This window comes from Mus caroli, chromosome 9 (assembly GCF_900094665.2).
Source record: "Mus caroli chromosome 9, CAROLI_EIJ_v1.1, whole genome shotgun sequence".
Classification (NCBI taxonomy): domain Eukaryota; kingdom Metazoa; phylum Chordata; class Mammalia; order Rodentia; family Muridae; genus Mus; species Mus caroli.
In genome coordinates, this window is record NC_034578.1 from 17586993 (window position 1) to 17609950 (window position 22958).

The following is a 22958-nucleotide window of genomic DNA, read 5'->3' on the forward strand; positions in this document are numbered from 1 at the left end:
CACTCACTTTGTAGACCAGGCTGGCCTCGAACTCAGAAATCCGCCTGCCTCTGCCTCCCGAGTGCTGGGATTAAAGGCATGCGCCACCACGCCCGGCTTGCCCTCAACTTTTAAGTGTCATGGGCCAGCCAGCTGCAGCTGCCTTTCCCGAGTCTTCTGACAGATGGCTGAGTTGGGGTGCCCCCAACAGCTATTTGTCCAAGCAGCTCACATTGTTCAGGGAAGCATGCTTGCCAGCTGCTCACAGATTTCAAAGATGGGTCAAAGACACTGGGAACAGTCTGAGAGGGGAGTGGCCTCACTGCTTCCTGGAGCTTATAACTCTTGCTCTACCCCATCTGTCTGAACTCACACCCCAAGCCTTTCCTGCCATCATTGCTGATGGTGTGCTTAATTGGCTTGATGAGAAAAATCCAGCAAGACCTGTGCACATGTTCTTGACCTTTTTAGCACCCTTTTTACAAACGCAAGGTAGGATGGGACTCTTCTGAGTGCCTTTTGTGTGTGTGTGTGAGGGGGAACAGGGGAGTAGGGTGATGTATGTGTGGGTGTTGTAATACAATGCCCTATTGTGTTGTCCAGTGCATTTAAATTTAGTCTTCCTACCTTGGCCTCCTGTGGCCTGTTGCACCTTACTGCCCAACACTACCTACTCCCCATACTTAACTGCTATTCAGCCCAGGTTGGTGGTGCTTACCTGCAGTCCCAGCACTTGAGAGGCTGAAGTAGGAGGAAGTGAGGACAAGGCCATCCTGGACTATGTGAGACTCAATTAAGATAGGTGTGGGGAGCTGCTGCTATTCCCAGGAAATGTGTAGTCCTTTTGGTCTTTATAAGTTGTGTGATGTAGTCAGGCTTCCTGTTGAATGATTTGGCCCAGCTGTGGGTGTATAGGTGTTTTGAACTTGTGTCCCGCTGGCTGAGATGTTAGGTCAGGCAGATTGAATGCAGTTTTGCCTCATGAGGATCTGATCCCATTGTAAATTAAGGGACTCTTTAGGGTCCTTTTTTTTTTTTCTTCTCTCCTTTTTTATGGTGTAGAGGGTAAACTAAGACAGGGTTGTCTGAGTTAGCCCAGGCTTGCCTTGAACTCACTATTTCCACTTGCCAAGTGCTTGAATATATGCAGCACCATGTCCCATCTAGGGCCTCTGTGTTCCACATAGCAAATAGTTCCCTTCTCATCCTGTGGCTTTTTTTACCCTTTTGCTTTTTTTGGGTTTTTTGTTTATTTTTTAAGATTTATTTCTTTATTTTATGTATATGAGTACAGTGTAGCTATCTTTAGACACACCAGAAGAGGGCTTCAGACCCCATTACAGATAGCTGTGAGCCTCCATGTGGTTGCTGGGAATGGAACTCAGGACCTTTAGAATTTAGAAGAGTGGTCAGTGCTCTTAACTCCTCTCCAGCCCAGGAGCTTGTGTTTTTGTTCTGTTCCTTTTGAGTCTATGTCCCTCTATAATCTCAGGCTATCCTTTAGCTCACAGTCTTCAGCAATGAGAGCATGGATGTCCACCTCTATACCTAGCTCTAATCAGCATGTATGGGGATAGTGGCAGCAGGAGGGAGGGCTTTAGTTAGGTTTTACCCCAGGGTCTCTAGACCCTAGAGGAATTCTCTCCATGGAGCATTCTCACAGGCCTCCTAGCCAAATTCACTCAGCTGCTACTGGTTTCTTGTTGGTCTAAGCCCAAGCAGGGCTTGGGGCCTTTAAAGCACATACTCTTTTGGTGATATTTTAGCTCTCCCAGGGATGGGGTCTGTTTCCACTTTCAAGGTTTCCAGAAGACCTAAAGCCCTAGCAGCAGTGCTACCTCTACGCCAGCCACTACACCCAGGCCATTTCTTCTTAGAAAGCCCACACATAACACCCAGAAACATCTGTCTTTCTTCCTCTCTGGTGAAAGCAACTGCACACATGAAGCATTCTGCCGAACTCCTGCCCCATCTCAGTTGGCCCTCAGCATCTGGGGGATGGAGTTAGCATCAGCATAGGACACAGTGCCTGCAGAAGCCTCTTCCTCACATTCTCTGAAAGCTTGTGCCCCAAGTGCTCCACCCACCTTCAGGCTGTAGGATTGGGTCTGAGCAGAAAACCCAGGCTCTTCTTCCTAGAAGCCTGGCCCATGGCTTTATCTCCATGGTGATCCCAAGCCTGTAAGGGGCAGCTCCTGGAAATGAGGACCTACTTGGCTGTCATGCCTTATGCCAGCTTTGTGTCTCTGCTTCTCAACAGGTGGGTGGGCAAGGACAGTGGGTTTCTGGTACCATGGACATCTTTGCCAGTACCTCCCAGGCTTTCACTTCTGCTTCCCACATCAGCTATGTTTTAACCTTCAGACAGGGTCTCACTGTGTTAAGCTGGTATTGAATTCATGGTCCTCCTGCCCCAGCCTTCTCAGTGCTGGTGTTATAAGCATCTCCCACTGTACAGGAAAGCTTTTTGTTTTGCTTTCTTCTTCACTTTTTTTTTTTCTTTTTGTAGTAATTAAAGCTTTAAAAATTTTTTTTTCAAAGTACATTTATTTATTTTGAGAATGTGTGTGTAGAGATGAAAAGACAGCTGAGAATTGGCTCTCTCCTCCTACCATGTGGGTCTCAGAGTTTGGAGCCCAAGTTATTGGCAGCAAGTACACTTACCATTTAAGATTTATTTTATTTATTTATTTAGTTAGTTAGTTAGTTAGTTAGTTTGGTTTTTCGAGACAGGGTTTCTCTGTGTAGCCCTGGCTGTCCTGAAACTCACTCTGTAGACCAGGCTGGCCTCGAACTCAGAAATCCGCCTGCCTCTGCCTCCCAAGTGCTGGGATTAAAGGCGTGTGCCACCACGCCCGGCCTTAAGATTTATTTTTATTGTACTTATTTTATTATGTGAATGAGTGCTTGTGTGTATGTGTACCATGTGCATTCAGTGCCTGTGGAGGACAGAAATGGGCATCAGATCTCCTGGAACTGCAGTTACAGTTGCTTGTAAGCTGTGAGTGCCAGGAATTGAACCTGAGTCCTCTACAAGAATAACCATCTCTCCACCCCCCTGAAAATACTATTTTGTTAATACATAGTGGTTGTGCTGTTACTTACTGTCTGTGACAACGGTGTGGTGGGTGGCTCATCTGTAGCCTCGTATACCATTTCCTCAGATCGTTCTAGATGTGGGCTGTGGCTCTGGGATCCTGTCATTTTTTGCTGCTCAAGCAGGAGCCAGGAAAATTTATGCGGTGGAAGCCAGCACCATGGCTCAGCATGCAGAGGTCAGTGTTCTGCTGTGGTCTAAGCCCTTCCTTCTCATTTGTACCACTGAGAGCCCCAAGGAAACCTGGAGACATCACTGCTGTTCTTTGTCTCTAGAGTGGTCACCGGTGGGGTGGGGCTAGGGGTGGGCACTAAGACTGTGGTAGCAAATCAACACTGACTAGCCAGGCAGCCACAAGGGTACACTTAGGGCCAGAGTGGCAACAAAACAACCCCCTGGTGGGAATTCTGGGTCCTGAGAATTAGCCTGTCTGAGCACCATAACACCCTATGTAGGAGACAACAGGATTTTGTTTTGTCATCTTGCCGCCCCGCCCAGCCCCCCCATTTTCCCCCCATGGAAAACTTCATTTTCAAGTTCAGAATTGAAAAGCCGCCAAGGAATGGGCTCTGTGCTTTCTTATCCCTCGCTCTGTACTACTCAGGTTCTTTACCAGACACAGAGTCTCCATGCTCCTTCCCACTGTGCTATGGATACATGCATAAGCTTGGCTCCCCTCCCACAGCCTACATCTCAGACAGACAAGGGCAGCATTACCAGCTTTCTCTTGTGTGTTTCCTGGAGCTATGCACCTTATTGCAGCTCCTTCACAGAGCTTCGATGCTAGTCCAGTCTCTTCTGAGACTGCCTCTTCCCTCTTGTAACATGTCAGCCCCTTGGACACATGTCACTTCTACTAGGCCCATCCATCCCAGCAGGAGGGACACTGGTACCAGAGACGTGAGTTGAAGGGTTGTAGAGGGCCTAAGCCAAGCAAGCACAGGGAGCCTTCTCCCACCTCCTGCAGGTCCTGGTGAAGAGTAACAATCTGACAGACCGCATCGTGGTCATCCCTGGCAAAGTAGAGGAGGTCTCATTGCCTGAGCAAGTGGACATTATCATCTCAGAGCCCATGGGCTACATGCTCTTCAATGAACGAATGCTCGAGAGCTACCTCCATGCCAAAAAGTACCTGAAGCCTAGTGGTGAGTGTCCCATGCTCAGGAGCATCGAACAGTGGAACTAAGACTTTGAACCAGAGTCATTGGCCCCCCCTGGACAAGACCCCACTGCTACCAGCAGCCTGCAGGTGGCTTTGTGTCCTGTTTGTCTGTCAGTGATCTCTCTACAGAAAGTTAGGGGTTTTCCCTGCTTCCTATCCCAACCCTGCTTGTTGGCTATGGCTTCTAGAGCCCCAGACACCAAGCAGTCCACTCATCGCACCAGGCATTGACAAGCCCACTGTAGACACACAGTAAGCATGTGGCACCTCTTGTGTATGCTTGCTGTAGAGCTGCTTCTAATAGGACAGAAATGGGAGTCCAGGGATGGGCTGAAACTCAGATCTGTCACTGGTACAATCCCAAGGGTTGTTAATTCCCAAATTGGAGACCTTGTCCATGGCAGTGTGGCAAACCTGCTTCCCTAAGAGCTTGGAAGTGGGCAGGTGGGGGGGGGGGGTGTGCAAGCCTAAGGGTGCAGTCGAGATATATATATCCATATATATCTAGACCCTGCTCTAGCAGTAGCCTCAGGTAGAGCAGGTGGTACTGGCGGTCTTAGTGAACGTATGGCTCCCATGACTTCTCTGCCTTGGAGCCAACATTGGCTCAGTTTTTGTAGCTAGGAGGTGGCTACAATACTCTATTTGTGTAAGTGTGCAACTCCAGGCTGCCAGCAACTGTCTTGTGTCTTCTTTTTCTCCCCTCTGGCCCTATGGTGGCAAAGACTTGAGGTGGCTTTCAAGCCTTCAGAAGTCTGTATGAGGATTAAAGGGAACATTCTGGCACACCTGTCCAGAATACATGCTGTCCCACCTACCTCTGATATCCCATTGGCCACATTTGAGCATTCTAATCTAATGTGAATTGTGAGGACCTCCGGACCATCCCAACTCCCTGAAGAGCTCAGGAGGGAGGCCCATCTGTAGGCCATGTTTTCATCCTTTGAAGTCAGCCTCCTCCTATCTGCTTCTTGTTGCTGCCAACTTAGTCCCATTTGCTTGCTCATGAATCTCAGAGGAGGACCCTCTATTTATATTTCAGTTTCTTGTTAAACTTGGTATTTGATCCAGAACCTGAATAGCCCTGGCTGAGGTGATGTAGCTAAACTCCAAATAGCCTAGGGTTTCCTGTCACTCTGTTTGGAGCAGACCAGGCATGCTGGACACCAAGAGACTCTAGTAGGCTCCTTATTGCTTCTGAGTGTTAGCGCTGGAACATAGGATTAGGCCCACTCACTTCTTGGAATGGATGAGGGCCAGTGTGATGCAAACAGACATAATGATGACCATAGGAACTGGTAGTAGATGAATGAGTCCCGGTGAACTGAGCCAGGTGCCTTGGCTCTAAATAGGGAATTTTGAATTGATGTGTGAGTCATGGATGAAAATCAAAAGCACTAAAGAAAAGAGCCTCTGACCTATCAGAATTAGGTTGGATATGGTGGCACAGACTGACGATCTCAGTATCTAGGAACCTGAGGCAGCAAGACCCCATCTCAAAAAGACAAGCAAGCTAGTGTGCAAATGTACACCAGTAATTCCAGCACTTAGGTGGAAGCTGGCTAACAGGAGTTAAAGGACTACCTAGTTTACGTGAGACCTTATCCTCCCTTCTTTCACCACCTTCCCCAAAAGCCACTGGAGAAAGGAAAAAAACCTTATATCCGAGAGTTAAATTCAGAGTCACCAAGTTCCAGCTCCAGAAACACAAAACAAAGCAGTAAGCCAACTTGTGTTGGATTCTGGCTCTGCTACACTTCACATACATTAAGAGACAATGGACAAACAATACTGCACACTATAGCATCCATAGATGTGTGCATGAATGGATGGGTACATGGTGGGTGGATGGATGGATGGATGGGTGCATGGATGGATGTGTGCATGGATGGGTGGGTGGGTGGTGTGTGGATGAGTGGATGGATGGGCCCATGATTGGAGATCTCAAGGTCCTCTAAAAGTTCTACACAGCCTTACAGGATGTACTGTCCTGACAACAGCACTCTTCTGCCTCCAATTCCAGGAAACATGTTCCCCACCATTGGTGATGTCCACCTCGCACCCTTCACTGATGAACAGCTCTACATGGAGCAGTTCACCAAAGCCAACTTCTGGTGAGTGTGCCCAGGGTGTCCTGGCCAGACCATAGAGCCTGCCCGCTTGGGGATGGACCCAATCCTCTGGTGAGCCCTGTCTCCTCTTTTTTTCTCCTTGGCCACAGTAGGATCTAAAGGACATGGGCTAGACAAGGGCCAGCTAATAAAGCAAGTGGCTCCACCTGCCTTGGGGAGGGGGGTCGTTTACTAGACAGCATTTCTCTGTGGAGCCCTGACTATCCTGGAACTCACTCTGAAGACCAGGCTGGCCTTGAACTCAGAAATCTGCCTGCTTCTGCCTCCTGAGTTGCTGGGATTAAAGGCATGCGCTACCACACCTGGCTCCACTGCTGCTGACCTTGTGGATGTGGTTTGGGAATTTCCACAGGTACCAGCCATCCTTCCATGGAGTGGACCTGTCGGCCCTCAGAGGCGCCGCTGTGGATGAGTACTTCCGGCAGCCTGTGGTGGTGAGTAGTGTGTACATGGCACTGCTGAGCTGAAGAAACTCAGGCTTCACCATGTCCAAGAGCCTCTGAGTGCACCTGACTCAAGTGAATACACACACACACATGCAGAAATGAAATTAAGGAGAAAAAAATTGGACTTTAGAGAGATGTCTCTGGTTAAAGGCATTGGCTAGTCTTCCAGAAGACACCAGCAGACCTCAGTTCAGTTCCTATCACCCATGGCAGCTCACAGCCATTTGTAATGGGGAGCCATAATACGTGGTGTACAGACATCATCCAGATAAAATACCCACGTGTAAGTAAAGAGTAAATTTTGCCTGCATTTATGTCTATGTGCTAAATGTGTGCAGTACTTGCGGAGGCCAGGAGACAGTATTGGATCCCTGAGACTGGAAGTCTAGGGGTTAAGTCACCATGTGAGTGCTGAGACGTGAACCCAAGTCCTCTGAGAACAGCCAGTGCTCTTAACCACTGAGCTACCTCTCCAGACCCGTAAAATAGTTTTGAGATTGATTGATTGACTGATTGAATTTAAAGAATAAAAGTAAAGAGCACTAGAAGTAGAGGACAGGTCTCATTCCCAGCACCCATATGGCAGTCCTAGTTTCAGGGGATCAGGTGCTGCCTTCTGGGATTCCCCAGGCATTGAATGCACATCATGTACTTACATGCAGAGAAATCACATAGAAAATAGAAACAAGTCAATTGGAGGTTGGAGAGATAAGTTAGCGATTAGGAGCACTTTCTGCTCTTGCAGAGGACCCAGGTTCAGTTCCTAGCACCCCCATGGTAGCTCACAGCCATCTGAAACTCCAGTTCTAGAGATGTGAATTACATACTCATACATAAATATACCTAAAAAAATAAAAGTTCAAATTTTAAATGACATTAAATGAATAAATTTTTAAAAAAATATCAAATTGTATTTATTTGAGACAGGCTCTTAGTATGTGCCCTAGCTGGCCTGAAATTCAAGAGATTTACCTGCACCAAGAAAACCAAATGTTTGTTTTGGTTTTGGTTTTGGTTTTTGGGGTTTTTTGACAGAGTTTCTCTGTGTAGTCCTGGCTGTCCTGAAACTCCTCTGTAGACCAGGCTGGCCTTGAACTCATAGATCTGCCTACCTTTGCCTCCTAAGTGCTGGGATTAAAGGCATGACTGCCCAGTGAGAAGACCAAATGTTAAACAGAAAATCTTTAAAAAAAAAAAAGCTAAACTTTATCTCAGTATAGCATAATTGGTATACAACTGTGCCTTCATTTGTCATCAAAGAACATGCACTAATACTTCAGACCTTGGATAATTAAGACTTGCTCAAAGTCTAGTGTGTAATCTTAAAATGGATTTCAGCTGGGTGTGGTGGAACACACTTTTAGTCCTAGTACTTGGGAAGGCAGAGGCAGGAAGATCTCCAAGTTCAAAGTCAGCCTGGTATACACAGTGAATTTTGCAGGGCAGCCAGACTATATAGTGAAATCCTGTCTCAAACACACACACACAAGAAAAAGAAGTCAGTCATACTTAGTACAGCCATGCATCCATGTCAATTAGGTTAGATTTGTTAGTCACCTTGGTCAGGATTCATCATTTTCCTTAAGGTTGAGTCTCACTATGAAGACCTCAGTTGTCCTTGAAATCATAAAGAGCCTTCCACATGCCCGTCGTCACTACTGATTCTTTTTTTTCTGATGTGTAACTGATTGTGAATCTTAGGGTTTTTTTGGCATTATTTTGATGGGGATATCTTTTTCCATTTCAGTCTGAATGATTGTCTCATATGTTTTAGAACTGTTATATTAATTGCACACAGGTCTAGAATAAGAACACCCTGTTGGGTTACTCTTTTTGTCACTATGGAACCTTTACATTATCATTTGCCTTAAAGTCCGCTTTTACTAAGTAGTAGTGCAAGGATACTTTCTTCTAGTTGTCTCTTTCTATTCTACTGTAAACCTCTTGTGGCCTTACTACTTAAGGAAACAACATATATACAAGTTTCTTTGGTAGGTTTTTTGTTTTGGGTTTTTTTTTTTTTTTTCTTTCAAAGCAGGGTTTTTCTGTGCAGCCCGGGCTGTCCTAGAACTCGTTCTGTAGACCAGGCTGGCCTGGAACTCAGAGATCTGCCTGCCTCTGCATCCTGAGTGCATGAAAGTCTTAGTCCGTTTGAAGATCAAGCTCCCTGACCCCTCAATGTCTTCCCTTTGTTTCACTAGTCTGAGAAACTAGTCGTAGTGAACCTTCTGTCTCATTCTCTTCTAGGATCTAGTTGTATGTACAATAGTCAGTCACTTCAGCAAAATGATTCTCTTTTGTCCTTTGGAGACCATCACTTCCCACTGTACACTGCCCTCCAGTTTCCGTTACAGGTGTGTGTCACCACATCTGGGAGATGAATCTCAAACTCTATCTTCCATTCGTTCCCCATGTTACTATTCCCAAGTACTCAGTCTTCCAGTCCCCTTCTCTCCACTGTTTTGTTCTTTAGCTTTCTCTTCTATTTCTTTTTTATAAGGATTTATTTATCTAATGTATACGAGCATCCTGTCACTGACACATCAGAAGAGGGCATCAGATCCAATTACAGATGGTTGTGTGTTTGCTGGGAATGGAACTCATGATCTCTGGAAGAGCAGACAGTGCTCTTAACCACTGAGCCATCTCTCCAGCTGCTCTCTTCTATTTTTTTAAATGGGAGTCTCACTAACTTTGACCTAGTCCAGGGTGGCCTTAAACTTCCAATTTGTTCACCTCGGCCTCCCAAGTGCTGAGAGTACAGGCATGTGTCACTGATGCTGAATTCATCTTTTACTTAGGCTTTTAAAATTTTTGCGTGTTGCTTGGCAACATGTATGTCAGTTCCAGAGATTGAACTTAGGTAACAGGCTTGTATATGTAGCAGGTGCCTTTACCTGCTGAACCAGCTGAGTGGCCCTTTTGTTTTTTGAAATAGGGTCTCACTGTGTGGCCCTGTCTGGCTTGGAACTCACTCTAAAGTCAAGGCTGGCTTCAACTCAGAAATCGGCATGGCTCTCCTTCCAAAGTGCTGGGATTAAAGGCACTGAGCTACTAGGCTAGGCTTCTGGTTTTCTCCAAATGAGATTTTCACATATTGCTTAACCTAGACCCAAATGAGTAGGCGTCACCACTTGCTGAGTAGGTAGGAATTTGGGTGTTGCCATTGTGGTTTTGTTACCAGCCTAAGGTTGGTAAGGCTCAGTGCAGAGTGCATGTCTCACATCTATGAGGCCCAGGGTTCAATCTCTAACAGTAAAAAAGGACTGCCCTGTCTTGCTGCAGACACCTGGAATCCCAGTACTCAGGCCACTGTGGCAAGATGACCAAGAGGATGAGGCCTGAGTGGGAAGATGGCTCAGTTGCTAAAGTGCTTACTGCTATGCAAGCTTGAGGACCTAAACTCAGTTCCCAGAACCTTTTTATATGTATGGGTGTTTTGCCTCTACAACTGTTATGCCTAGAGTCCAAGAAGGTCATAAGAAGGCATCTGTTCCCTGGAACTGAAGTTACAGAGGCTGTGAGCTGTGGGTGCTGAGAATTGAACCTGTGTCCTCTGGAAGAGAGTAGCTAGTGCTTTTAACTACTGAGCCATCTCTCCAGCACTGCTAATCAGCCTCTTGTTTTTCTCTGTAATCCTGTCTGGCCTGGAACTCACTATATAGACCAGGCTGGCTTTGGCATGAGGCTCTCCCCTTCTTCTATAGTATTTGCAGCACAAGCTGGATCATATCTGTCATCTTACAGGACACATTTGACATCCGGATCCTGATGGCCAAATCTGTCAAGTACACAGTGAACTTCTTAGAAGCCAAAGAAGGCGATTTGCACAGGTAGCTTCATCCCCTAAGCACTCGTGGCCTAAGCTACCAGTCCTCATAGTCATGTACTGTCAACTCCCTGGTCACTTGTGGCCAGCTACTGTCCCCCCCAGCTATCCCTCCCACTCTCCTTACTGTCAGGTGTGGCTTCTATAGCAACCTCATATGCCCTTTGCCTTGCAGGATAGAAATCCCATTCAAATTCCACATGCTGCATTCAGGGCTGGTCCATGGCTTGGCCTTCTGGTTCGATGTTGCTTTCATTGGCTCCATGTAAGTATGGCACTGCTGGGACTCCTTGCACCTATGGCCTCTAGGCTTGGCTATTGTCATAACTCCTTAGGTTCTTCTCATCTAAACCCCAGGAAGAACCATGGGGGAGGGGTGTGGTTGTCATTTCCCCAGCAGCTACCCTGAATACCTGTCCCTTAAGTACATTTGTTCTCAATACATGGGTGTCAGGGTGAGTAGGGACCTGATGGCCATGGGTTGGCTGTGCTTCTAGAGTCCAGCCAGTTTTAGCCCGGAGACCCCAAAGGACCATTCAGGGAAATCCCTTGGGAATGATATCAAGGTGTGTGGGGTAGTGGCACAGGTGGTGGTGCCAACCCAGTGAAGTGCATCCATCTCTTCTTGACAGAATGACCGTGTGGCTATCCACAGCCCCAACAGAGCCCCTGACCCACTGGTACCAGGTCCGGTGCCTCTTCCAGTCACCGTTGTTTGCCAAGGCCGGGGACACGCTCTCAGGGACATGTCTGCTTATTGCCAACAAAAGGTGCACCCTGCCACCCATCTAGGGCTGGATAGGCACAGGGTTCTACCAGCCCAGTTGCCTCACAGCCATCCTTTCTATTCCCCCAGACAGAGCTATGACATCAGTATTGTGGCACAGGTGGATCAGACAGGCTCCAAGTCTAGTAACCTGCTGGATCTAAAGAACCCCTTCTTCAGGTAGTGTACAGGGTTTCAGCGGGAGAGGGCGCCTGGAGTCCCACAGCCCTGCCTGCCCACAGTTAATCTCTGCCACAGGTACACAGGTACAACCCCATCACCCCCACCTGGCTCACACTACACGTCTCCCTCGGAGAATATGTGGAACACAGGAAGCACCTACAATCTCAGCAGCGGGGTGGCTGTGGCTGGTGAGTCTGAATGTTATTTCCAGACATGGCTGGAGGCCCTTGGTGGCAGCCTGGACCCCAATTCCCAGAGCTTGCCCCACCCCTGACACCTACTTTCTGGTTAGGAATGCCTACTGCCTACGACCTGAGCAGTGTTATTGCAGGCGGTTCCAGTGTGGGTCACAACAACCTGATTCCCTTAGGTGAGTATCCCCTGGGATCTATGGCATGGCAGGGGAGGACTGGGATGTGCCAGTGGCCAGTTAAACCAGTGCTTGGTTCTCTGCCACCACTGTCGCTGTCATGGTCACTTCTTCTTCTTCCTGGGGACTCTAGCCCTGTGTGCCTCTCCACTTTTATCACCACTCCACCTGCCCTTCCCTATAACATCCATGAGTGGAGTGGGCAGGGCAGGCTGGGGGCGGTGACATCTGCCTCCCTCCCTCTTTCCTCCCTGTCGCTGCGCAGCTAACACAGGGATTGTCAATCACACCCACTCCCGGATGGGCTCCATAATGAGCACGGGCATTGTCCAAGGTAACAGGGTAGTGGGGCCGTGGGCGGGGGACGTCCCGCCTGGCCTGCACACAAGTTCAAGCTACCAGTGGGGGCCAGGCAGGCTCAGGGGTCATGCTGGCTCCTCAGTGCCCATGACCTGCCCCACAGGCTCCTCAGGTGCCCAGGGAGGCGGCGGTAGCTCCAGTGCTCACTATGCAGTCAACAACCAGTTCACCATGGGTGGCCCTGCCATCTCCATGGCCTCGCCCATGTCCATCCCGACCAACACCATGCACTATGGGAGTTAGGTGCCTCCAGCCGCGACAGCACTGCGCACTGACAGCACCAGGAAACCAAATGAAGTCCAGGCCCGGCACAGCCAGTGGCTGTTCCCCCTTGTTCTGGAGAAGTGTGAACACCCGGTCACAGCCCTCTTTGCTATGGGAACTTGGACAATTTTGTACACGATGTCGCCGCTGCCCTCAAGTACCCCCAGCCCAACCTTTGGTCCCGAGCGTGTGTTGCTGCCATACTTTACATGAGATCCTGTTGGGGCAGCCCTCATCCTGTTCTGTACTCTCCACTCTGACCTGGCTTTGACATCTGCTGGAAGAGGCAAGTCCTCCCCCAACCCCCACAGCTGCACCTGACCAGGCAGGAGGAGGCCAGCAGCTGCCACCACAGACCTGGCAGCACCCACCCCACAACCCGTCCTTGCACCTCCCCTCACCTGGGGTGGCAGCACAGCCAGCTGGACCTCTCCTTCAACTACCAGGCCACATGGTCACCATGGGCGTGACATGCTGCTTTTTTTAATTTTATTTTTTTACGAAAAGAACCAGTGTCAACCCACAGACCCTCTGAGAAACCCGGCTGGCCGGGCCAAGCCAGCAGCCCCTGTTCCTAGGCCCAGAGGTTCTAGGTGAGGGGTGGCCCTGTCAAGCCTTCAGAGTGGGCGCAGCCCCCTCCCACCAAAGGGTTCACCTCAAACTTGAATGTACAAACCACCCAGCTGTCCAAAGGCCTAGTCCCTACTTTCTGCTACTGTCCTGTCCTGAGCCCTAAAGGCCCCCCTCCATCAAAAGCTTGAACAGGCAGCCCAGAGTGAGTCACCCTGGGCTACTGGGGCAGACAAGAAACCTCAAAGATCTGTCACACAAGGAAGGCGTCCTCTCCTGATAGCTAACATAGGCCTGTGTGTTGCATTCACATTCATGTTCCTCTTAATCCTTTCAAGACAGCAACCCTGGGAAGGAGCCTCGCAAGGACCTCCCCAGATAAAAAGAAAAGCAAAGAAGGAAGGGTGATTAATAAGCACAGGCAGTTTCCCCTATTCCCTTACCCTAGAGTCCCCACCTCAATGGCCACAGCTCAGGCTGGGCTTTTGCCTGCCACAGGAACCCCTTGGCAAAGGCTGGAGCTGCTCTGTGCCACCCTCCTGACCTGTCAGGGAATCAGAGGGCCCTCAGGCAGCTGGGAACCAGGCTCTCTCCTGTCCATCAGTAATACTCCCTGCTCGGCTGCCCCTCCCCACCTTTATATAAATTCTCTGGATCACCTTTGCATAGAAAATAAAAGTGTTTGCTTTGTAAGAAAAGCCTGCAAAACAGCAGGGTAGTCTCCAGGGTCCAAGAATCCTCCCATCTTCATACGGAGGGCAGGACAAGTAGTATCCCCTTGAGTTTGGCCTGAAAAAGAAAGACTCCTAGGAATGGTCCCAGGAGGAGGGTACATCCTCAACCAACACAGAAACTGGTCCCTCACCTGTGAGCCTTCCTAGGAGGTTGTCATGGGCTGGATTGAACTGGGCAGCAGGACATTGGGAGATGGAGGTGTGGCTTGGGGTGCTGGTACCACATGGTCCAGAGGCAGTGGCTGGAAGAAGTACAGCTGCAGAGAGACCTCAGAATGAATGTACAGTTGGGTGGCAGCAAACCCCACTCCACAGCCCTGGTGAGAACTGCCTGGAACCTACCTTACAGCCTAGCGCCAAGAGGGCGTGAAGCAGCACCACAGTAGACAGTAGTGCCGCAGCCACCAGCCGTGTATCCTCTCGGACAACAGGCCACAGTGTGAATACCAGCCCAGCAGCTGACAAGGCCAGGGCCAGGGCTCCAAAGAGCCACTGTATCCACTGCACTGGGATAAGCCACAGGACCTAATGTAACAAGTACGTATCTGGTGACCATACTGGTGGGCCACGTAGCTCCCAGCAGCCCCCAGGGCCAAGCCAAACTCACCACAGTAGGGATGAAGACAAAGAGTGAATAGCCGTAGACGCAGACTGTCTCCAGGAAGGTGTACAGTCCCATGCGCTCCCTCGTGCCCTGACGCCACCGCAGGAAGCCCCACAGCGCCAGCGGCACTAGCCAAGCATAGCAGTAGATGGTGATGCCTGCTATGGTCACTAGGGATGCAATGTGGGCAGTCACTGCATGCTCTTGGACCCTGGCATCCAGGAGCTGAGCCCACCCAGTCTGCTTACCCTTGTGGAACTGGGGGCTGTAGTGAATGGAGGGGTCCCGTCTCTGTGCAAGCACCAAAGTGAGATTGCCAGTAACCGCCAGGACAAAGGCCAGGGTAGCACAGATCCAGAAGGGGCCTGCAAAGGGGGACATGGAGTCCCAGATAGATTCCTCCTGGGAAAGGTGCCTGTGTCCTAAATCAAGTGTGCTAAGACCCCTAGACGCCATTTGACTCTCCAGACGAGTGCTGCATCTGGACTTATCCTGTCTTTCTGGAAATATCTTCTAAAATGCCTCAAGCACTTAGCTCTTTCTCTGACAAAACTGTCTATAGGTAGAACAGGCTTGGTGGTTCTCAGAATCTTGTCCAGAGGCCTCCTGCATTCCACCTTTATGTGTCCACTCCTAAGTTGCCCCAGGGCCCTGGATTCACACGCTTGCTTTTTGAACTTCACGTGTATGAACTGAGCCTCTAGACACTTGATCTGCTCCTGATAACTGTCCAGCTTTCCTGTCCACCCATGGCAACTCTGTTGGTGGACTGGGGAGAAAGCCCCCCTGGCCTTTCTCACTCCTTGGTTGTGGGGCATCCTCTAGAACCAAGCGTTCTTCCTCATAGCCTCCAATGTCACATCTGTGCCTGCCTGCTCTTGTTGGCTTCTACCCTCACTTTCCAAAGCCAGAGGAGATCCCAAAAAGATCTTAGTAAGATCTCTTCTCACCATTCTGGGACCTGTGTCCTCACCCCTGCTGGTGGCCTCCCTGCTCCTCCGTCCACTGCACTGACCTACGCTGCCATACAGTTCAGTTGTTTCCACCATGGGACCTAGAAGCTTTCTGGGTCCTCTTCTAAGCCTCTCACCACCAATGTCAGCATAACTCATTTGCCTACCCTAGTCAGGGACCTTCATGACTTCCCTAACCAGACAGCAATGCCACTCACCCTCTGAGTTAGCCAGACCTACCACCTTCTGCTTTCCATCTTGGTGCCTCCCTCAACTAAACACAAGTTTTACTCTTCATGCATGACTGCCCATTTCAGGGCCTGGTACAGTCCCATGTTTAAGTGAATACTCCATTGATTCAAACATACACCCCCATTTACCATATAGGTCAGGACGGTTTCTAAGATGGTGCCTCACAAAGTTGTGGCCAGGATGGGGCAGCAGGGAGCCTTTGATCCTGTCCAAGACCTGGAAAGCAAAGCCCAGGGTCTAGAGTGAGAATCCTGGTGTTCTGAGAGGTGTCAGCACATCCTACTGAACAAGCTTGAACATGTCACCACTGTGAAGGTGGATTTCAGGACTGCCACCTTGCTCTCAGCTTCTTGCAGCCTCTCCTCCCAATCAAAGGAAGGACAGTCCCTAAGTTCTGGATGGTCTCCCTCCTACATCTCCAGGATGTATCCTCTCACTGGACTTGGTTTATTATTAGAGGTTGGCCTGACTGGGAAACATTCTGGCTTTAAGTCACACACCCATCCACGCCTACTTTGTAACCTAGCTTTTGCCTTCCAGCCCCACCATACCCATTCAGTCCTCAAGTATAGTGGCTGGACTCCAAGCAACTCCAAGTGCCTTACCTGGGAGGTGTCCACATCAAAAAAGCTCTGATAGTAGTCAAATGTCCAGAATCTGGGCTGTGGCTTTTCTTCCTGTAGAAGCTATAAGACAAAAGACTCAGAACTTGCCTGCTCAGCCAGGGTAAGAACAGAGGCAGATCATCGGGGCCTAGGAGACTCACTGATGTCTTGTCATCCTCTTCCTCCCCTACTTCAGCTCCATAGCCAATGTCTGAACCCACAACCACAGCCACGTGCTCTCGGGAGGTCCGCTCATCACTTTGGCTAGTAGTAGCTGCATCTGGGGTCTCTGCCAGAAGATTTGTGGCTTCCTCGAACTCTACGGAGAGGGAATATGAGCATAGGTGTTTGGAATCAGAAAATTCCTTTCATCAACTGGGGCTATGGCTGTCCCCTAAGGGCTGAGTTTCTTCAGTTTTGATGCATGGGTAGGTCTGTTTGTGTACTAAGATGGGATTCAATTTAGGTCCTGTGCAGGATTGGACGCTGTGATGTGCCTTTTGAGTTCATGGAAGAAGCAGGAATTGAGTGCAAGATGAGCCTGAGGTCTGGGACCCAGCTGCCTGGGATTCTAGCCTAGGACAGAGGTAGGAGCTCTGACCACTTACGGGCTCCACTCACCGTGGAAGGCCAGTTCGTCAGCCGCTGCCATGATTCTTTGGAGGCGTCACCGCATCGCACTCTGTGGACAGAACCACATCAGTCCCACAGCCCTCCCCAAGACTGATGCTTCCGTCTGGACTCCTGCATGGAGCCTAATACACGGAATGGAACTTCAGCTCCAAGCCGGGTCCCTTCAGATGCTCCCCACCTTCCTCACCTGAGCCTACCTAAGCTGGCGTGGCTCTTGCTCTATGCGCGTGCGCGCCGCTCGCCTTCCCTTCAGAGCCCACCCTTCGCCACGCAACGGCAACATCCGTTTAGGTCCGTTTCCTATTGTCTTCCGGTGGGAAACTACTTCCTGTGTCTTGCGCTTGCGCAGGATCTACTCTCCGGCCTTTTTCATTCCGACACCATGCGTTTCCACTGGGCCGAGGAACCGCAGGGAGACGATGGTGACAGCGGCTCTTAAGAGATTCTGGTCCGGTGGGCGCGGTGAAGCGGGAGGAGATGCCGGTGGTGCCACGACGGTGGCGGTTAAGCCAGGGCTGTGGACGCGACTGAGTGAGTAGTGGCAGAAGGTTGCAGGGTGGGTGGCCCGAGTGGTCGAGTCCTTGTCACCCCAGCTCTTTTTTCCCCTCAGGCACCTGGGCCGGCGCGCTGCTCCGGGACTACGCTGAGGCGTGCGGGGACGCGGCGGCTGCGGCGCGAGCTCGACCCGGCCGCGCGGCCCTGTACGTGGGGCTCCTGGGCGGCGCGGCTGCGTGCTGCGCGCTGGCGCCCAGCGAGGCGGCCTTCGAGGAGGCCTTGCTCGACGCATCGGGGTCACTGTTGCTCTTGGCGCCGGCCACGCGCAACCGCCACTCGGAAGCGTTCCTGCAGCGCCTGCTGTGGCTGAGGGGCCGTGGGCGGCTGCGTCACGTGAACCTGGGCTTCTGCTCGCTGGTTTACGAAGCGCCCTTCGACGCCCAGGCCAGCCTCTACCAGGCCCGCTGCCGCTACCTGCAGCCACGCTGGGTGGACTTCCCCGGCCGGATCCTCGACGTGGGGTTCGTTGGCCGCTGGTGGATCCTGCAGAACCGCATGCATGATTGCGACATCAACGACGACGAGTTTCTCCACCTGCCCGCGCATCTCCGCGTCGTTGCGCCTCACCAGCTGCACTCCGAGGCCAATGAGCGGCTGTTCGAGGAGAAGTACAAGCCGATCGTACTCACCGACGATCAGGTGGATCAGGCGCTGTGGGAGGAGCAGGTGTTACAGAAGGAGAGAAAGGATCGGCTAGCTTTGAGCGAGGCTGATTCACTGGTTCAGTCCGATGTTTCCAGATGAAACCCAGGACTGCCCCCGGGTCACCAAGCGCAGGCAAACTGTTGGCTGTGGATGGTGCAATTGGTGAGATGGGTAGAGATAAATGACCCTTATTGTGATTTTATGGGAAGTCCTCACTCTGTCCTGTTAGCCGAAGCAACTTGGGGGCCTTACTGGTCTTAGAGATACAGAAGAGCTGAAGGACTGCTCTTAAACATGCTGAAGCACTTGACCTTACTGTGTTAATTGCCCCCAGCTCTACTAGTAAGGAGCCTGTGCTGTGTAGCCTGTTGTAGCCGGGGATGTTCTTCACGGGTAGAGTGTTTGCCTAACATGCCTGGGTTCCTGCACTGCCAAAACAGAACAGAAATGGGCTTGGTTTTGGAGGTTTTGTTTATTTGGTTGTTTTTTGAGAATGTGACTCCCGTATGCCCAGGCTGGCCCTGACTCCTGCATCAGCTCTAGTGCACCACAGAGTACCCTGCCCACGCATTAGTCCTGTTCGTGAATGGGGCTACAAAGATGTCCTGACTGCCAGTGACTCCCAAGATCCTAAGACCAATCCCCCAGGCCCCCTTTTGGTAGTGTGTATCAGTGAAGTTTTTTGAGGACGGTCTGGCCGTGTTGCCAAGGCTACTCGTTTAAAGAGTACTGACTGTTCCTCCCTTTGGAGAACCTCGATTCAGTTCTCAGCAGCTTGATCTGTAACTCCAGGCCAGGGAATCAATCCAGCGTTCTCTTCTGGATTCCTTGTACACTAGGCAGGCACGTGGTGGTGCACAGACAAAACACCCACGCACATAGGTTTAAAGATTCTCCTAAGTCATCCCCCAAGATGGGGACTAAAATCGTGTGCCAGCTTGCCTGACCTCAGATCTCTCCTTTTCAGGTGGAGCTGAAATGTATGTGTGTAGGGTTTTTGTTTGTTGTGGATTTTGGTTTGTTTGTTACACTGGCTTCCCCAGAACTGGCTATGAAGAACAATCTGCCCTTAAACAGAGATTTGTCTGCGTCTCAAATTGGATTCTTTTGGTTTGATTTGTTTCTGAGAGTGGTCTCAAAGCCCAGACCAGCCTCAAACTCACTGTGTAGCAAAGGATGACTGAATGATGGCTCCTCTTGCCTGCATTTCCCAAATGAAGTGAAATGTTTCTGCCCTGTGGATTGTTATTGTTGGGTACTTTGCTAGACATTAAATCCAGGGCCTTGTACATATGAGGCAAGCCCTGTACACCAAGTCCTCTTAGGCTCTTTGTTTTGTTTGATAATATCTTTATGTAGTCCCCGAGGACCTTTGACCTAGCTTAACTAGTAATGTTGTATGTTACTATCAGTGCAGGAGAGAGGTACAGAGGCCGACAAATTCTACTGTATATATGTATGGCAGCAATTGCAAGTATGGTGGAAGGCTGGAACATGCTCTCATCCCAGAGTGTACATGCAGTCGTATGTCATTGTACTGCAGGGATCCTGGAAATGGTTGGATGGAAAGGAACAGGGTGGGGAATATAGGTTGGACCTGGCAAAATTCCGGTAATTACCTTTCAAGCTAAAATATTAGGGAAGCAAAACTTCCCATACCAGGTAGCTTGTAGCTAATCAGTAAAAGCAGGAGGTGAAGCAGTCACTTTTTGATGGATTTGTTTATGATGGGGGGCTTCAGACAGACAAAGTATGTGCTGTACACTGAGCTACCCCACTCCTAGTGGTGTGATTGTGTGTTTTGCCTCCTTTATTAGTTATCAGATGTATTGAAAGTATGATAGTTGGTTTTGGTTGGTTGGTTTTTCAGTAATATTCTGGAGTGGGAGGCATGTGCCACCACCTCCTGTGTAAGGTAGTTCTTGAATCCAAGTCTTCTGGCCAGGTGATGATGTTAATTCACATCTTCCTGCACTGGTGAGGTGGCTCAGCAGGGGAAGACATGTTCAGCCAAGCCAACCACCTGAGTCCGTCCTATGGAACCCACACAATGGAAAGAGCTGACTCCTCCGAGTTGTCCTGTGACCTACATGTATACAAAATAAGTTAAAATGTAATATGGGTTCCAAAAAATCCACATCTGAATTACAAATGCTTTAATTAGTGTGTATTAAAGGATTTTCTTATGTGTGTATAAAATATTCTTATTCACCCTCCATTACTGTTTCTTGCTATCCACTCCCACTTCCATGTTTCTCCTCTCTTCCCAATTAGCACCAACGTGTGTGTGTGTGTGTGTGTGTGTGTGTGTGTGTGAAAGAGAGAGAGAGAGAGAGAAGAGGGGAAGGGGGATGAGAAGCTGTCTCAATATGTAATCCTGTTATCCTGGGCTGGCCTAGATCAGGCTGGCCCTGAACTAACCTAGAACTATTGTGTGTGGATTTAAACAACCTCATGGAAACCTTTCCAGGGACTGACTATACCACTAAGGAATTTTCTCTCCTTCCTTCCTTTCCTCCTTCCTTCCTTTAGCAACTATTACTGACACAAATCCCCGAAGTGGAGATCCTGTACAGTCTGTGATCACAAAGTACCACAGCTAGGGGCTGTAAGAAGGCCAAGTTCAAAGGCACTTTATTGCATAAAATCCGATGGCCTGAATCTGATCTTCAAGACCCACTTGATGAAAGGAGAAAATTAATTCCAGCAGATTATTTTCTGACCTCCATACACACGAGTGTGAGCATGTTCATGTACACATGTGCAAATATTTTTTTTTTCAAGACAGGGTTTCTCTGTGTAGCCTTGGCTATCCTGGAACTCACTTTGTAGACCAGGCTGGCCTTGAACTCAGAAATCCGCCTGCCTCTGCCTCCCAAGTGCTGGGACTAAAGGCGTGCGCCACCACACCTGGCGCAATAATTTTTAAGTACAACAGTGGGATCATGCTTGAAAGTTAGAGTTTCATAGTATCCATTTCTTCCAGTTCTTCTGTTTGTCCTTTCCTCCAGCCTTGTGATAACCAAAATGTCATGCGTCTCAATTTTAAAGAGAGGGAAAAATCAACATTCAGGTAAGGAAGATGGCTTAGCAGGTGAAATATAAGCATGCACCCCTGAATTCAGATACCCAGTACCCACATAAAGCAGGGCACGGCTCCACACTATCCTAGCACTTGGGGGTCTGAAGATAGGTAAATGCCAAGAGCTTGCCTGCCAGCCAGTCTAGCTGAATTCAAGTTTAGTGAGAGAACTGTCCAAAAGAGAGGGATGGGGGCAGACTGGACACATACATGCCTTTGATCCTAGTATTTCTGGAGGCAAAGTGGGCTTATATCTGAGTTCAAGGCCAGCTGGTCTACATAGTGAGACCTTGTCTTTGAGAGAGGGAGGGAGGGAGGGAGGGGGTAGCAGATTAGAAAATGCTGCTGTGAGGCTATGACAGTCGCTCAGCCTCCAGCTCCCAGCCCTGTGACTTAGTTTGCAGACTGATACTCAGAAGTTGTCCTCTAACCTAGACAAGCAGGCCCTGGCAGAGGTGTGCCTGATGTCTTTGATCCTAACCTGTGTAGCCATACTTGGTTTTGGGGGAAGGGCAATTCCTCCTCCAAATAGTGTGGGACATAAGGCAAGTACTCTATGGGTCATACTGCAGCATCTCCTTGCTAAAAGGTATTAAATAATGTCATCCCTTGCCATGAATAAACCTTGTTAAGAGCATTTACTGTTGTTGCAGAGGATCTGGGTTTGGTTCCCAGTATTCACGTGGTAGCCCTCAACCATCTGTTAATTCCAGTTGCAGGTGATACCGTACCACCTTCTGTGAACTGAAGGCAAAACATAGAAATTGCCAGGTGTGGTGATGCACCCCTTTAATCTCAGACTTGGGAGGCCGAGGCAAGCGGATTTCTGAGTTCAAGGCCAGCCTGGTCTACAAAGTGAGTGCCAGGACAGCCAGGGCTACAAAGAGAGACCCTATCTCAAAAAAAAAAAAAAAACAAAAAAACAAAAAACAAAACAAAAAAGCAAGGCTGAACCTGTGCCTCTCCAGCCTGGGACACTGGTATCTCCAGCTTCTCACGTGCTCCTAAAGGTCAAATCCATCCGTACACTTGTGCAGCAAGCACTTTACCCACTGCTCCATATCTCCATTCCTAAGTTTCTTTTTACTGAAAAATATATGCTACTGCCTGCATGTCCCATGGCTTGCGTTTCTTGCACCAGCATTTGGTCACTTGGCAACAGAAGAGGTTGGCTTTGGGGTGGTGGCCCTGCATGTGCTTGTTCTGATTAATGAACACCAGAGGGGGCCAAAGCCCCTCATGCCCAGCTAAGGCGTCTCTGTTTTGCCCTGAGCAAGGCTCAGCAGAGCAGGTGAGGGGATTAAGGTAGACTAGCTTTGACATATAAAACAAAAAAATAATAAAACAGAATTTCAAAGGGGATGAGGCTCAGTTGAGAGAATGTTTGCCTAGCACACATTCACATCCAGTACTTCAAGCTAGACATGATAATGGCTTGCACAGGAGTTAGAGGCAGGAGGATCAGTTCAATTACAAGCCATCCTGAGAGGCTGAGAGCCTATCTTGAAAAAAAACAAAACAAGAGATAAGAGTCTGAGAAGCAGAGGCAGGTGGGTTTCTGTGATTTTAAGGCTACATAGTGAGACCCTGTCTCAAAGAAATACAGAAAAGAAAACCCCAAGCCGGGCGTGGTGGCGCACGCCTTTAGTCCCAGCACTCGGGAGGCAGAGGCAGGCGGATTTCTGAGTTCGAGGCCAGCCTGGTCTACAAAGTGAGTGCCAGGACAGCCAGGGCTAC

At 49.5% G+C, this 22958-nt stretch overlaps 3 protein-coding genes across 6 annotated transcripts in view; 2 read left to right on the forward strand and 1 right to left on the reverse strand.

Annotated features, from left to right (window-relative positions):
* Carm1 (coactivator associated arginine methyltransferase 1) overlaps positions 1-13876 on the forward strand; it is a 43701-nt gene extending 29825 nt beyond the window's left edge. The window contains exons 5-16 of one of the 3 annotated variants that reach the window (XM_021172995.1): positions 3144-3254; positions 4044-4221; positions 6262-6352; positions 6723-6804; positions 10564-10649; positions 10821-10910; positions 11278-11415; positions 11502-11591; positions 11670-11782; positions 11887-11964; positions 12230-12298; positions 12428-13856. In XM_021172995.1, coding sequence (XP_021028654.1) covers positions 3144-3254; positions 4044-4221; positions 6262-6352; positions 6723-6804; positions 10564-10649; positions 10821-10910; positions 11278-11415; positions 11502-11591; positions 11670-11782; positions 11887-11964; positions 12230-12298; positions 12428-12567 — 1266 coding nt within the window. In that variant the 3' untranslated portion in view covers positions 12568-13856. Of the gene's footprint in view, positions 1-3143; positions 3255-4043; positions 4222-6261; positions 6353-6722; positions 6805-10563; positions 10650-10820; positions 10911-11277; positions 11416-11501; positions 11592-11669; positions 11783-11886; positions 11965-12229 lie in introns of all 3 variants that reach the window. The other 2 variants (XM_021172996.1, XM_021172994.2) reach the window with 2 other exon arrangements.
* Yipf2 (Yip1 domain family member 2) lies at positions 13061-17231 on the reverse strand. Of its 2 annotated transcripts, none has more exons than XM_021172999.1 (10): positions 17137-17231; positions 16928-16988; positions 16468-16625; positions 16307-16387; positions 15830-15917; positions 14745-14861; positions 14500-14666; positions 14235-14417; positions 14024-14149; positions 13061-13947 (listed from the first exon to the last, which is right to left on the reverse strand). In XM_021172999.1, the coding sequence occupies exons 2-9, from the start codon at positions 16956-16958 to the stop codon at positions 14036-14038; spliced, it is 939 nt and encodes a 312-aa protein (XP_021028658.1). In that variant the 5' UTR covers positions 16959-16988; positions 17137-17231; the 3' UTR covers positions 13061-13947; positions 14024-14035. The 2 variants fall into 2 exon arrangements, with proteins under 2 accessions (XP_021028658.1, XP_021028657.1); XM_021172998.2 differs by having other exon boundaries at positions 17127-17231.
* Timm29 (translocase of inner mitochondrial membrane 29) lies at positions 16661-20333 on the forward strand. The gene is made up of 2 exons (XM_021172997.2): positions 16661-17470; positions 17550-20333. The coding sequence occupies exons 1-2, from the start codon at positions 17161-17163 to the stop codon at positions 18236-18238; spliced, it is 999 nt and encodes a 332-aa protein (XP_021028656.1). The 5' UTR covers positions 16661-17160; the 3' UTR covers positions 18239-20333.
* Positions 20334-22958: the final 2625 nt, after the last annotated feature.